Source organism: Mytilus trossulus, chromosome 7, assembly GCF_036588685.1.
Source record: "Mytilus trossulus isolate FHL-02 chromosome 7, PNRI_Mtr1.1.1.hap1, whole genome shotgun sequence".
Taxonomy (NCBI): domain Eukaryota; kingdom Metazoa; phylum Mollusca; class Bivalvia; order Mytilida; family Mytilidae; genus Mytilus; species Mytilus trossulus.
Genome location: NC_086379.1, coordinates 9,715,913 through 9,728,388, shown reverse-complemented (window position 1 = coordinate 9,728,388; position 12,476 = coordinate 9,715,913). Strand labels below are relative to the sequence as shown.

The following is a 12,476-nucleotide window of genomic DNA, read 5'->3' as shown; positions in this document are numbered from 1 at the left end:
ATATATCATATAAAACATTTGAAGCTACGGTACAGAAATTGAAGAAAGTACAAAAAATATTGTCATCTCAAAAAGGATTTCAACAACACATATCAGAAAGATCTTAAGATAACTGTACACATCAAAACAACATGATGACAAATAAAAACATAAATACAAAAAAAAGATTGGAACATAAGCCAAGAAAGTCTCTATAGACAAAACAGATCTTGTTATTTAAGGTGGTACCTAACACTACAGGGAGATAACTCTATAAAATCAGCAGAACGTTTTAATGACGTTGTGTTCATAAGGGAATATTTAGCTTCTCAATGGTCAAAATAAGTGTTTGTCAAACTGCTATGTAACCAGTGTATTTTTTCTGATAAAACGGTTGGTTCAAATATTTTGAATTTTTTATATTTTTGTCAAAGGGTCAAAGTTAATACTTTATCAAAATTTTAAGAAAATTAAACGAGCAAAATTAATTTTAGTTCAAGTGTTAGGTACCACCATAAATGCTAAAAATGGTTGCCTGAGACATTTAAAAACCGTGCATGGACAGTCTTTAATTATATACAAGCTTTAAACAGGAAACACAAAGCTAAGCTTTAATAAATAATAAAATATCCAGACTTATAAAATATGAAGCAGCAAATGGGAATTGAGAAAGTCTGATATTGCAAAAAATGTAAATTATCATTTCTCTCTACACCAATTGATAATAAAAACATAAAACCAAATTCATAATAGTTACTATATATATATCGCCCTTTAACAAGTAAAGAATTCCATTACGTCAACTAATAACTTTCACCAAATGACTTCCTATGATGTCCTACAATATCACCTTCAATGTAAACTCAGTCCATACCTCAATGGTAACAGACAATATTAGCTTCATGTCCTACAATATCACCTTCAATGTAAACTCAGTCCATACCTCAATGGTAACAGACACAGTAAGTTATATAATGATTTCACTACAAGTTATATAATGATTTCACTACAAGTTATATAATGATTTCACTACAAGTTATATAATGATTTCACTACAAGTTATATAATGATTTCACTACAAGTTATATAATGATTTCACTACAAGTTATATTACAATTAACATTTACAAGTCAACCTTAATCAAGACATGAATGGCACAATGAGAAATAGTAAAATACTTGAGAAAAATAGTATTCAACAACTAGACCTTACATGAAATATTAATGTATTATCATAGACTTTAAAGATAAGAAAAGGTACAATTGTGGGATGAAGCCATAAAATAAAATATATCTCAAACTATCTCCGATTTTCATAAAAAAAATTGAATCTAAGAACTTTAATAAAACGCAATTCACTGGCAAAAAAATGTAAATTTTGACAATACTTGTGCTCTATGTTAGTTTAGCCAAATGGTTCAAAATGTGGACGAATATCACTGTTCTACGAAGAATACTTTAGTTGTAATTCCATAAGTACATCAACATAGTTATTTTTTTAAGTAGACCCAAATCCATTTATTTATATCTAATTCAGGTTTAAAGTTTTAAACAACAATTGAAAATATCACAGGATTTAAAGAAATGGACCTGGACCTAAAAAAACACACAGGAATGTATAGATGTATAACAGACAAGGATCAATCTTATTCTAAATGCCTAACAACCCAGACAGGGCATAACATGATTCTGTATAGAGTCATATATTAAACATATGAAAAATAAAAGAAATAACAAACTATTTGACAGGAAAATAGATTGTAAACATTTTCAATGTCTTTCTTCTCATGAAAAATATTCTTTTACTCCTCAGATAACGAATATATTATATTAGGTTAAATCTATGTATAAAGTTCTCCTATATCAGTTGCTATTCATAGCAAGCAGTCTTTTCTCTAAACAGTATCAATATACAAAAATTACTTGATTATTGCAACTATAATAATTCCAACCGATCACAATATTGCAAACTTTATCATCTGAAAATGGTGGTAGTTGAACATTCCTATATATCAACACTAAGTTCTACATGACTGGTCCCCGGTTCAGGAGAATTGTTTCCAGCAGACGATTCTGATTCATAAACACTGGTCAGGAACTTCTCAAAGTTCTGCTGTAAAACCATACATTTCACAGCTCCTCCTATCAGTGTAAAGCTAGAATAATATGAATAGTCAAGTTGTTAAACAATTAACTTTACATTATTGAAAAGCACTTTACGCCCATTTGGGCCACTGGCTTAAAACATTATACATAATATACAGTTTACATACATAAAACAATGAAAATAAACAATGGAGACACTTTGAACTATAATGCTTGTCTTTCTCTAAATCAATATATCCGATGGATACATTTGTTGTAGGGTTGTCACTGACTCAGACGTACTTATGAATATAATTATTTTCTGTGACTGTATCTTACATTAATTTGTAGGATCCTTTACTATAGATAATTAAGCAGATCTGTAACAATAACATCTTCATGCCTTATATATCATGTACTGTAGTACGCCGCTAGATTAAAACTGACGTGGAAAGGTAACACATGGCCAGCAAAAGCTCTTTTTTTGAGAGCCCAGGTGGTCGTGTGGTCTAGCGGGATGGCTGCAGTGCAGGTGATTTGGTGTCACGATATCACAGTAGCATGGGTTCGAATCCCGGCGAGGGAAGAACCAAAAATTTGCGAAAGAAAATTTACAGATCTAACATTGTTGGGTTGATGTTTAGACGAGTATATGAGATTAACAGTGTATTATTGTAAAAATGGATATTTTTATTGGTTGTGTTTTTTTGTTGTTTTTTTTTAAATTTTGTAAGGAAATGTGTGTGTGAATTCAATGCATACAACTCTCTGTGCTAGGGTAAATTCACTCTTTGAATGATGGGTAAATCCTTCAAATTAACATTGATTTTATTACCAGACTATTTGTTTGGTGGATTTTAATATGCATTAAATGTGATTGTGATAAACGTGTAAATAATCGCATTTGAAAACTTCCACGTGTACAGTACATAGTTCAAAAATTTGTTCTCACAATTGTCTTTCATGTATTTTCAATGCAGCTATCATCTAAATAAAAAAAACGAAAACATTTCCATTATTAGAAAAATATAATCCCTTCCCCTAAAAATGATATAAACATTAAATGTTTTTCATTTTGAATGTGACAGAGTAGTACAAAAGACGCCTGGTAAATGTCCTCCCTCAGGTCGTAAGTCCCCCTCTTTCAAAGCCATTTTGTAGTATTTTAACAATTTTATGTGACAGTTACCTTCTTCTAAAAATATCCAATTTAAAGCTGATGAATTTGAAGAATTTGCTCCAAGCAGGTAGTTGTATCTTCTGTTGTCTTTCTTCTCTCTTGGCAATTCTCTGATCATAATGATCTCTTTTAGGATCATTTGCAAACTTTTTTGTCAAATTTGAACTGGCTTCTGCACAATTGTCTGAAAATAGTAAACAAAGGAAATTTTATTTTTTCCTTCTTTAACAAGATATCAAAATCAATATTCTGGAGAAGAGCATTAGTAACCATGTAGGAATAGCACTGTCTGAATGGAACAAGCTCAAGCTATCATATAAAATAAAACATATGTTATTATTTATTTATTATTTTGGGGGGGGGGGGGGGGGGGGGGGGTTAAATACACATGTGCAAGTTAATCTGACAACTTAATTAGCACTTTTGATTTTAGAGGTAAAATATTCTTTTAGTGGATGACAAACTGGACAAGATGATGTTTTCATAGGACATCATGCCTATATAGCTAGCTCTCAGTATCACAGTTCCATGTTTAGTTTACAATCACAACCAGGTCAACACTTTTATTAGGTATATACCAGTAGTTAAAATCATACATAATGATGAACATGTTAAAATATTTTCAAGGTAATGTGACCACAAATCTTGGCTAATAAAGTTAAACAAAATACTTCAGCTTGAGATTGTTCTGATTTCACTAAATCACATCGATATCCTTGTACAGTAAAATTTGGAATCTTTTCTTCATTCTGATAAACACCTTTTCATATGATATTTTTAATAAAATTTGAGAGTCTGAGTCCCTTTTGTGGGTATCAATCTTGCAGCCAATAAAGGTATAAGCACTACAAATAAATCATTGCCTAAACACACGAACATCAGTGAGACACAGATGTTCTCTTATTACTGCCAAGTCAATAATCTTTCATCAGACAACAATTTGTACCTACCTGTGCATTTTTTTTAATAATCTCTCATCATACAATAATTTGTACCTACCTGTGCAGATCTTTGAGTTATCTTTCATCAGACAATAATTTGTACCTACTTGTGCAGATCTTTGAATAATCGTTCATCAGACAACAATTTGTACCTACTTGTGCAGATCTTTGAATAATCGTTCATCAGACAACAATTTGTACCTACCTGTACAGTTCTTGAATTATCTTTCATCAGGCAATAATTTGAACCTACCTGTACAGTTCTTTGAATAATAGTTCATCAGACAACAATTTGTACCTACCTGTGCAGTTTTTTTAATCATCTCTCAACATACAATAATGTGTATCTACCTGTGCAGTTCTTTGAATTATCTCTCATCAGACAACAATTTATACCTACCTGTACAGTTCTTTGAATTATCTTTCATCAGACAATAATTTGTACCTACCTGTACAGTTCTTGAATTATCTTTCATCAGACAACAATTTGTACCTACCTGTACAGTTCTTGAATTATCTTTCATCAGACAACAATTTGTACCTTCCTGTACAGTTCTTTGAATTATCTTTCATCAGACAACAATTTGTACCTTCCTGTACAGTTCTTTGAATTATCTTTCATCAGACAATAATTTGTACCTTCCTGTACAGTTCTTGAATTATCTTTCATCAGACAACAATTTGTACCTACCTGTACAGTTCTTGAATTATCTTTCATCAGACAACAATTTGTACCTTCCTGTACAGTTCTTTGAATTATCTTTCATCAGACAATAATTTGTACCTACCTGTACAGTTCTTTGAATTATCTTTCATCAGACAATAATTTGTACCTACCTGTACAGTTCTTGAATTATCTTTCATCAGACAACAATTTGTACCTTCCTGTACAGTTCTTTGAATTATCTTTCATCAGACAACAATTTGTACCTACCTGTACAGTTCTTGAATTATCTTTCATCAGACAACAATTTGTACCTTCCTGTACAGTTCTTTGAATTATCTTTCATCAGACAATAATTTGTACCTTCCTGTACAGTTCTTGAATTATCTTTCATCAGACAACAATTTGTACCTTCCTGTACCATGTGTACAGTTCTTTGAATTATCTTTCATCAGACAATAATTTGTACCTTCCTGTACAGTTCTTGAATTATCTTTCATCAGACAATAATTTGTACCTACCTGTACAGTTCTTTGTCATGTTGAAATACTCTTCATACTCTCTAAACTTTTTCTCATAGTCAATATCAGTTGTGTTGACAAACATGTACATATAACATGAAGGTACTTCTGATATGGTATGTACATTGTGGAACTCATCTGGTGGAAGCTGTTAACAATAAATGTAATTTTATACCAGTTACATCAATGAAAACATGTATCAATAAATTCCGTATTTTAATTAAAAATATCAGTTAAAAAAAAAAAATTCCGATGGAATGACTTTTCTGGGGAGGAAAGGTAAAGGGGCTGGGCAGAATGAATACATTAAACATACAAAAGTAAGTGACAATGGTAGGATATACTTTATAGTCTTTTAAAGTCATATGAAACCTCAAATTAAAAAAAATGAGGCATATGTTTTTTTATAACAAAATGGATGGTTTTCATTATAAAATTTATGTACATATACTTTTTCTTCAATTTGTCCACATTCAGAAGAAGTTTACTTTCTTTTAATTGCTTGCTTCCAAGAATCAATTGGCCGACATATTTTCTTTATCTAAAGTGACCTTAGCGTGACCCTCCTTGTGAAAATCCGGTGATCACAATACGCATGGAACTGTTTCTGAAATAACTATTATCTGATTGTACATGTTAAACATGTGCTCAATATCCATGCTTCTTTGTTGATTGTTGACAAACGGGTGACAATCGTTAAACTTCGGCTTCAAAACACGAACTTTAATTACCTGCCATATTTTCACAACAGCACTGACTGATTGCCAAAAAAATTGACAATTAGATGAAATTTATGCGAAAAAAATGATAAAATTGTGCACAGAAGACTTAGTTTATGATATATGTATGCATTGGTTCAAAAATTGGATTAACATTATTTTTCACCAGTCACTCATTTCATATGACTTTAAGAAGAATGTAAAATATGTTTGACAATATTATAAGTATGCATTGCAAAAACATTATAAATCACCACAACAACTTACCATTCTTTATAAAACAGACCTAGCTTGGAAATATACCAACAATTTTACAAATATCTAATATAAAATTGATGGTGAAAACATGCTTTGATGACTTGCTTTACACTAAATGTAAGCTATAAAAAATATTTAAAGTAAATGAACCAAGACTAAAGGAGCAGGCTTAATAATCTCTGCAGAAATAAAATATGCCAATGCTTATACAATTGCACACTGTATATCAGTAATGCATCATTAATGGTTCCCCTTAAAGTGTAGAGTGTAAACTATTTAAATTTTCAAAGTCAATAGAACATTGATTGAGGGAGCAGGAACAAATAATCTCCATGGAAATGTGATATATGAATGCTAATACAACTGTATACCAAATATCCTTATCTTACCACTAGTGGATTCCTTTTAATTGACCTAACCACTATGTAACACACTATTGACAAACTTATACTAGATGTTAACAGAGAAATACAACGTAAATATACCTGCATTGATTGGTTAACACTGAGGGTATAATTCTTTTTTCTGTCTACCAGTTCAACAAGGATTTCTCCAGCAAGGACGGTTATACTGGTATTACTTAAATCTTCCTGCACAAAATTCTCTAGATATAAGCCTATCAAAATGAAAACAGTTTGTTCAAAATACAGTATTTGTTTATGATGCCATTTTAAAAACCTCACAGTCATATATTGTCATCATTCATATGTTGTATTTGTTTTTCGTAAACTGTTTTGTTGTTAAATAAGGCTGTTAGTTTTCATGTTGAAATTATTTAACATTTTTCTTGACCCCCAATAGTTGTTAGGTGGGAGTGAATCTAATCTTGGTTCAACAGTCTAAAGAAGGTCATTTGCACCAAAAATACAGTATTTCATGATTTTTTTCCAACTTTTGACTTCAACTGGAACTGAAACTGGAAGTAGTCGTTTCCTATGCAAGTTTCAATACTAATTATGATCAGTATTTATATGCCTGGGCGTTTGCACTTTTTTTGCAAGTTTTAGTCCTCTGAACTTCCTGTGTAAGACACCAAAGTGAAGCCCAACCCTCCAGAAAAAACGAGTTTCATCCAATGTCAATTTTCCAAGTCCGTATTTGAGCTCAAAATGCAATTTATGCATGAGAAACCTGACAATAGATAGCCTCAGGTTGAGGGAACATGCATAACTTTCAAAATAAGTATCATAAAGTGGACTTCTAAAAGTTAGAAACACCATTAGAGCCAAATAAAGGTGGTTTGGGTTAATGTTCTTTACAAAAGATAAGAATAACAGAAAAAATAACAACTACAAAGACAACTGTTCTATGATTAACTGATGAATATCATTACCTGGGAAATCAGCAACAAAGACAACTGTTCTATGATTAACTGATGAATATCATTACCTGGGAAATCAGCTACAAAGACAACTTTTCTATGATTAACTGATGAATATCATTACCTGGGAAATCAGCTACACAGACAACTTTTCTATGATTAACTGATGGAATATCATTACCTGGGAAATCAGCTACAAATACAACTTTTCTATGATTAACTGATGAACTTCATTACCTGGGAAATCAGCTACACAGACAACTTTTCTATGATTAACTGATGAATATCATTACCTGGGAAATCAGCTACACAGACAACTTTTCTATGATTAACTGATGAATATCATTACCTGGGAAATCAGCTACACAGACAACTTTTCTATGATTAACTGATGAATATCATTACCTGGGAAATCAGCTACACAGACAACTTTTCTAAGATTAACTGATGAATGTCATTACCTGGGAAATCAGCTACAAAGACAACTGTTCTATGATTAACTGATGAATATCATTACCTGGGAAATCAGCTACAAAGACAACTTTTCTATGATTAACTGATGAATATCATTACCTGGGAAATCAGCTACACAGACAACTTTTCTATGATTAACTGATGGAATATCATTACCTGGGAAATCAGCTACAAATACAACTTTTCTATGATTAACTGATGAACTTCATTACCTGGGAAATCAGCTACACAGACAACTTTTCTATGATTAACTGATGAATATCATTACCTGGGAAATCAGCTACACAGACAACTTTTCTATGATTAACTGATGAATATCATTACCTGGGAAATCAGCTACACAGACAACTTTTCTAAGATTAACTGATGAATATCATTACCTGGGAAATCAGCTACACAGACAACTTTTCTATGATTAACTGATGAATATCATTACCTGGGAAATCAGCTACACAGACAACTTTTCTATGATTAACTGATGAATATCATTACCTGGGAAATCAGCCACACAGACAACTTTTCTATGATTAACTGATGAACTTCATTACCTGGGAAATCAGCTACACAGACAACTTTTCTATGATTAACTGATGAATATCATTACCTGGGAAATCAGCTACACAGACAACTTTTCTATGATTAACTGATGAATATCATTACCTGGGAAATCAGCTACACAGACAACTTTTCTATGATTAACTGATGAATATCATTACCTGGGAAATCAGCTACACAGACAACTTTTCTATGATTAACTGATGAATATCATTACCTGGGAAATCAGCTACAAATACAACTTTTCTATGATTAACTGATGAATGTCATTACCTGGGAAATCAGCTACACAGACAACTTTTCTATGATTAACTGATGAATGTCATTACCTGGGAAATCAGCTACAAATACAACTTTTCTATGATTAACTGATGAACTTCATTACCTGGGAAATCAGCTACAAAGACAACTTTTCTAAGATTAACTGATGAATATCATTACCTGGGAAATCAGCTACAAAGACAACTTTTCTATGATTAACTGATGAACTTCATTACCTGGGAAATCAGCTACAAATACAACTTTTCTAAGATTAACTGATGAATATCATTACCTGGGAAATCAGCAACATAGACAACTTTTCTATGATTAACTGATGAATATCATTACCTGGGAAATCAGCTACACAGACAACTTTTCTATGATTAACTGATGAATATCATTACCTGGGAAATCAGCTACAAATACAACTTTTCTATGATTAACTGATGAATATCATTACCTGGGAAATCAGCTACACAGACAACTTTTCTATGATTAACTGATGAATGTCATTACTTGGGAAATCAGCAACATAGACAACTTTTCTATGATTAACTGATGAATATCATTACCTGGGAAATCAGCTACACAGACAACTTTTCTATGATTAACTGATGAATATCATTACCTGGGAAATCAGCTACACAGACAACTTTTCTATGATTAACTGATGAATGTCATTACCTGGGAAATCAGCTACACAGACAACTTTTCTAAGATTAACTGATGAATATCCTTACCTGGGAAATCAGCTACACAGAAAACTTTTCTATAATTAACTGATGAACTTCATTACCTGGGAAATCAGCTACAAATACAACTTTTCTAAGATTAACTGATGAATATCATTACCTGGGAAATCAGCTACACAGACAACTTTTCTATGATTAACTGATGAACTTCATTACCTGGGAAATCAGCTACAAATACAACTTTTCTATGATTAACTGATGAACTTCATTACCTGGGAAATCAGCTACACAGACAACTTTTCTATGATTAACTGATGAATGTCATTACCTGGGAAATCAGCTACACAGACAACTTTTCTAAGATTAACTGATGAATATCATTACTTGGGAAATCAGCTACACAGACAACTTTTCTATGATTAACTGATGAATGTCATTACCTGGGAAATCAGCTACAAATACAACTTTTCTATGATTAACTGATGAATATCATTACCTGGGAAATCAGCTACAAATACAACTTTTCTATGATTAACTGATGAACTTCATTACCTGGGAAATCAGCTACACAGACAACTTTTCTATGATTAACTGATGAATGTCATTACCTGGGAAATCAGCTACACAGACAACTTTTCTAAGATTAACTGATGAATATCATTACTTGGGAAATCAGCTACACAGACAACTTTTCTATGATTAACTGATGAATGTCATTACCTGGGAAATCAGCTACAAATACAACTTTTCTATGATTAACTGATGAACTTCATTACCTGGGAAATCAGCTACACAGACAACTTTTCTATGATTAACTGATGAATGTCATTACCTGGGAAATCAGCTACACAGACAACTTTTCTAAGATTAACTGATGAATATCATTACTTGGGAAATCAGCTACACAGACAACTTTTCTATGATTAACTGATGAATGTCATTACCTGGGAAATCAGCAACATAGACAACTTTTCTATGATTAACTGATGAATATCATTACCTGGGAAATCAGCTACACAGACAACTTTTCTATGATTAACTGATGAATATCATTACCTGGGAAATCAGCTACACAGACAACTTTTCTAAGATTAACTGATGAATATCATTACTTGGGAAATCAGCTACACAGACAACTTTTCTATGATTAACTGATGAATGTCATTACCTGGGAAATCAGCAACATAGACAACTTTTCTATGATTAACTGATGAATATCATTACCTGGGAAATCAGCTACACAGACAACTTTTCTAAGATTAACTGATGAATGTCATTACCTGGGAAATCAGCAACACAGACAACTTTTCTATGATTAACTGATGAATATCATTACCTGGGAAATCAGCTACACAGACAACTTTTCTATGATTAACTGATGAATATCATTACCTGGGAAATCAGCTACACAGACAACTTTTCTAAGATTAACTGATGAATATCATTACTTGGGAAATCAGCTACAAATACAACTTTTCTAAGATTAACTGATGAATGTCATTACCTGGGAAATCAGCAACATAGACAACTTTTCTATGATTAACTGATGAAAATCATTACCTGGGAAATCAGCAACATAGACAACTTTTCTATGATTAACTGATGAATATCATTACCTGGGAAATCAGCTACACAGACAACTTTTCTATGATTAACTGATGAATGTCATTACCTGGGAAATCAGCAACAAATACAACTTTTCTATGATTAACTGATGAACTTCATTACCTGGGAAATCAGCTACACAGACAACTTTTCTATGATTAACTGATGAATATCATTACCTGGGAAATCAGCAACATAGACAACTTTTCTATGATTAACTGATGAATATCATTACCTGGGAAATCAGCTACACAGACAACTTTTCTATGATTAACTGATGAATGTCATTACCTGGGAAATCAGCTACAAATACAACTTTTCTATGATTAACTGATGAATATCATTACCTGGGAAATCAGCTACACAGACAACTTTTCTATGATTAACTGATGAACTTCATTACCTGGGAAATCAGCAACATAGACAACTTTTCTATGATTAACTGATGAATGTCATTACCTGGGAAATCAGCTACAAATACAACTTTTCTATGATTAACTGATGAACTTCATTACCTGGGAAATCAGCAACATAGACAACTTTTCTATGATTAACTGATGAATATCATTACCTGGGAAATCAGCAACAAATACAACTTTTCTATGATTAACTGATGAATATCATTACCTGGGAAATCAGCTACACAGACAACTTTTCTATGATTAACTGATGGAATATCATTACCTGGGAAATCAGCAACAAAGACAACTTTTCTATGATTAACTGATGAATATCATTACCTGGGAAATCAGCTACAAAGACAACTTTTCTATGATTAACTGATGGATATCATTACCTGGGAAATCAGATACAAAGACAAACTTTTCTATGATTAACTGATGAATATCATTACCTGGGAAATCAGCAACAAAGACAACTTTTCTATGATTAACTTATGAATATCATTACCTGGGAAATCAACTACAAAGACAACTTTTCTATGATTAACTGATGAATATCATTACCTGGGAAATCAGCTACAAAGACAACTTTTCTATGATTAACTGATGAATATCATTACCTGGGAAATCAGCTACAAAGACAACATCTGTATGGTTATCTAACTGATCTTTAATCTGGTCTAACTTTTGTCTCCAACCTGATAGATCAACTAATAGTGGTTCAACATAGGATGTTTTTTTAAATGGATGCCATTCTGCTTCTAAAATATTCACTCTAGGATCAAACATTCTGAAAAATGAATGAAGTACTATTCACAAAA

General features: G+C 32.0%; 1 protein-coding gene across 8 annotated transcripts in view; it reads right to left on the bottom strand.

Annotated features, from left to right (window-relative positions):
* Nucleotides 1–454: 454 nt before the first annotated feature.
* Nucleotides 455–12,476, bottom strand: part of LOC134724605 (vitamin K-dependent gamma-carboxylase-like) — a 38,903-nt gene continuing 26,881 nt past the window's right edge. For 7 of the 8 annotated variants that reach the window (XR_010108453.1, XR_010108454.1, XR_010108456.1 and 4 more), the window contains 6 exons: nt 12,276–12,445; nt 6,832–6,962; nt 5,370–5,517; nt 3,253–3,427; nt 923–2,134; nt 455–853 (listed from right to left, as the gene is read on the bottom strand). Coding sequence is in view for 1 of the 8 variants with exons in the window: in XM_063587727.1 (XP_063443797.1) it covers nt 1,984–2,134; nt 3,253–3,427; nt 5,370–5,517; nt 6,832–6,962; nt 12,276–12,445 (775 nt within the window). In the remaining 7 variants the exon portion in view is untranslated. Of the gene's footprint in view, nt 2,135–3,252; nt 3,428–5,369; nt 5,518–6,831; nt 6,963–12,275; nt 12,446–12,476 lie in introns of all 8 variants that reach the window. The other variant, XM_063587727.1, reaches the window with a different exon arrangement.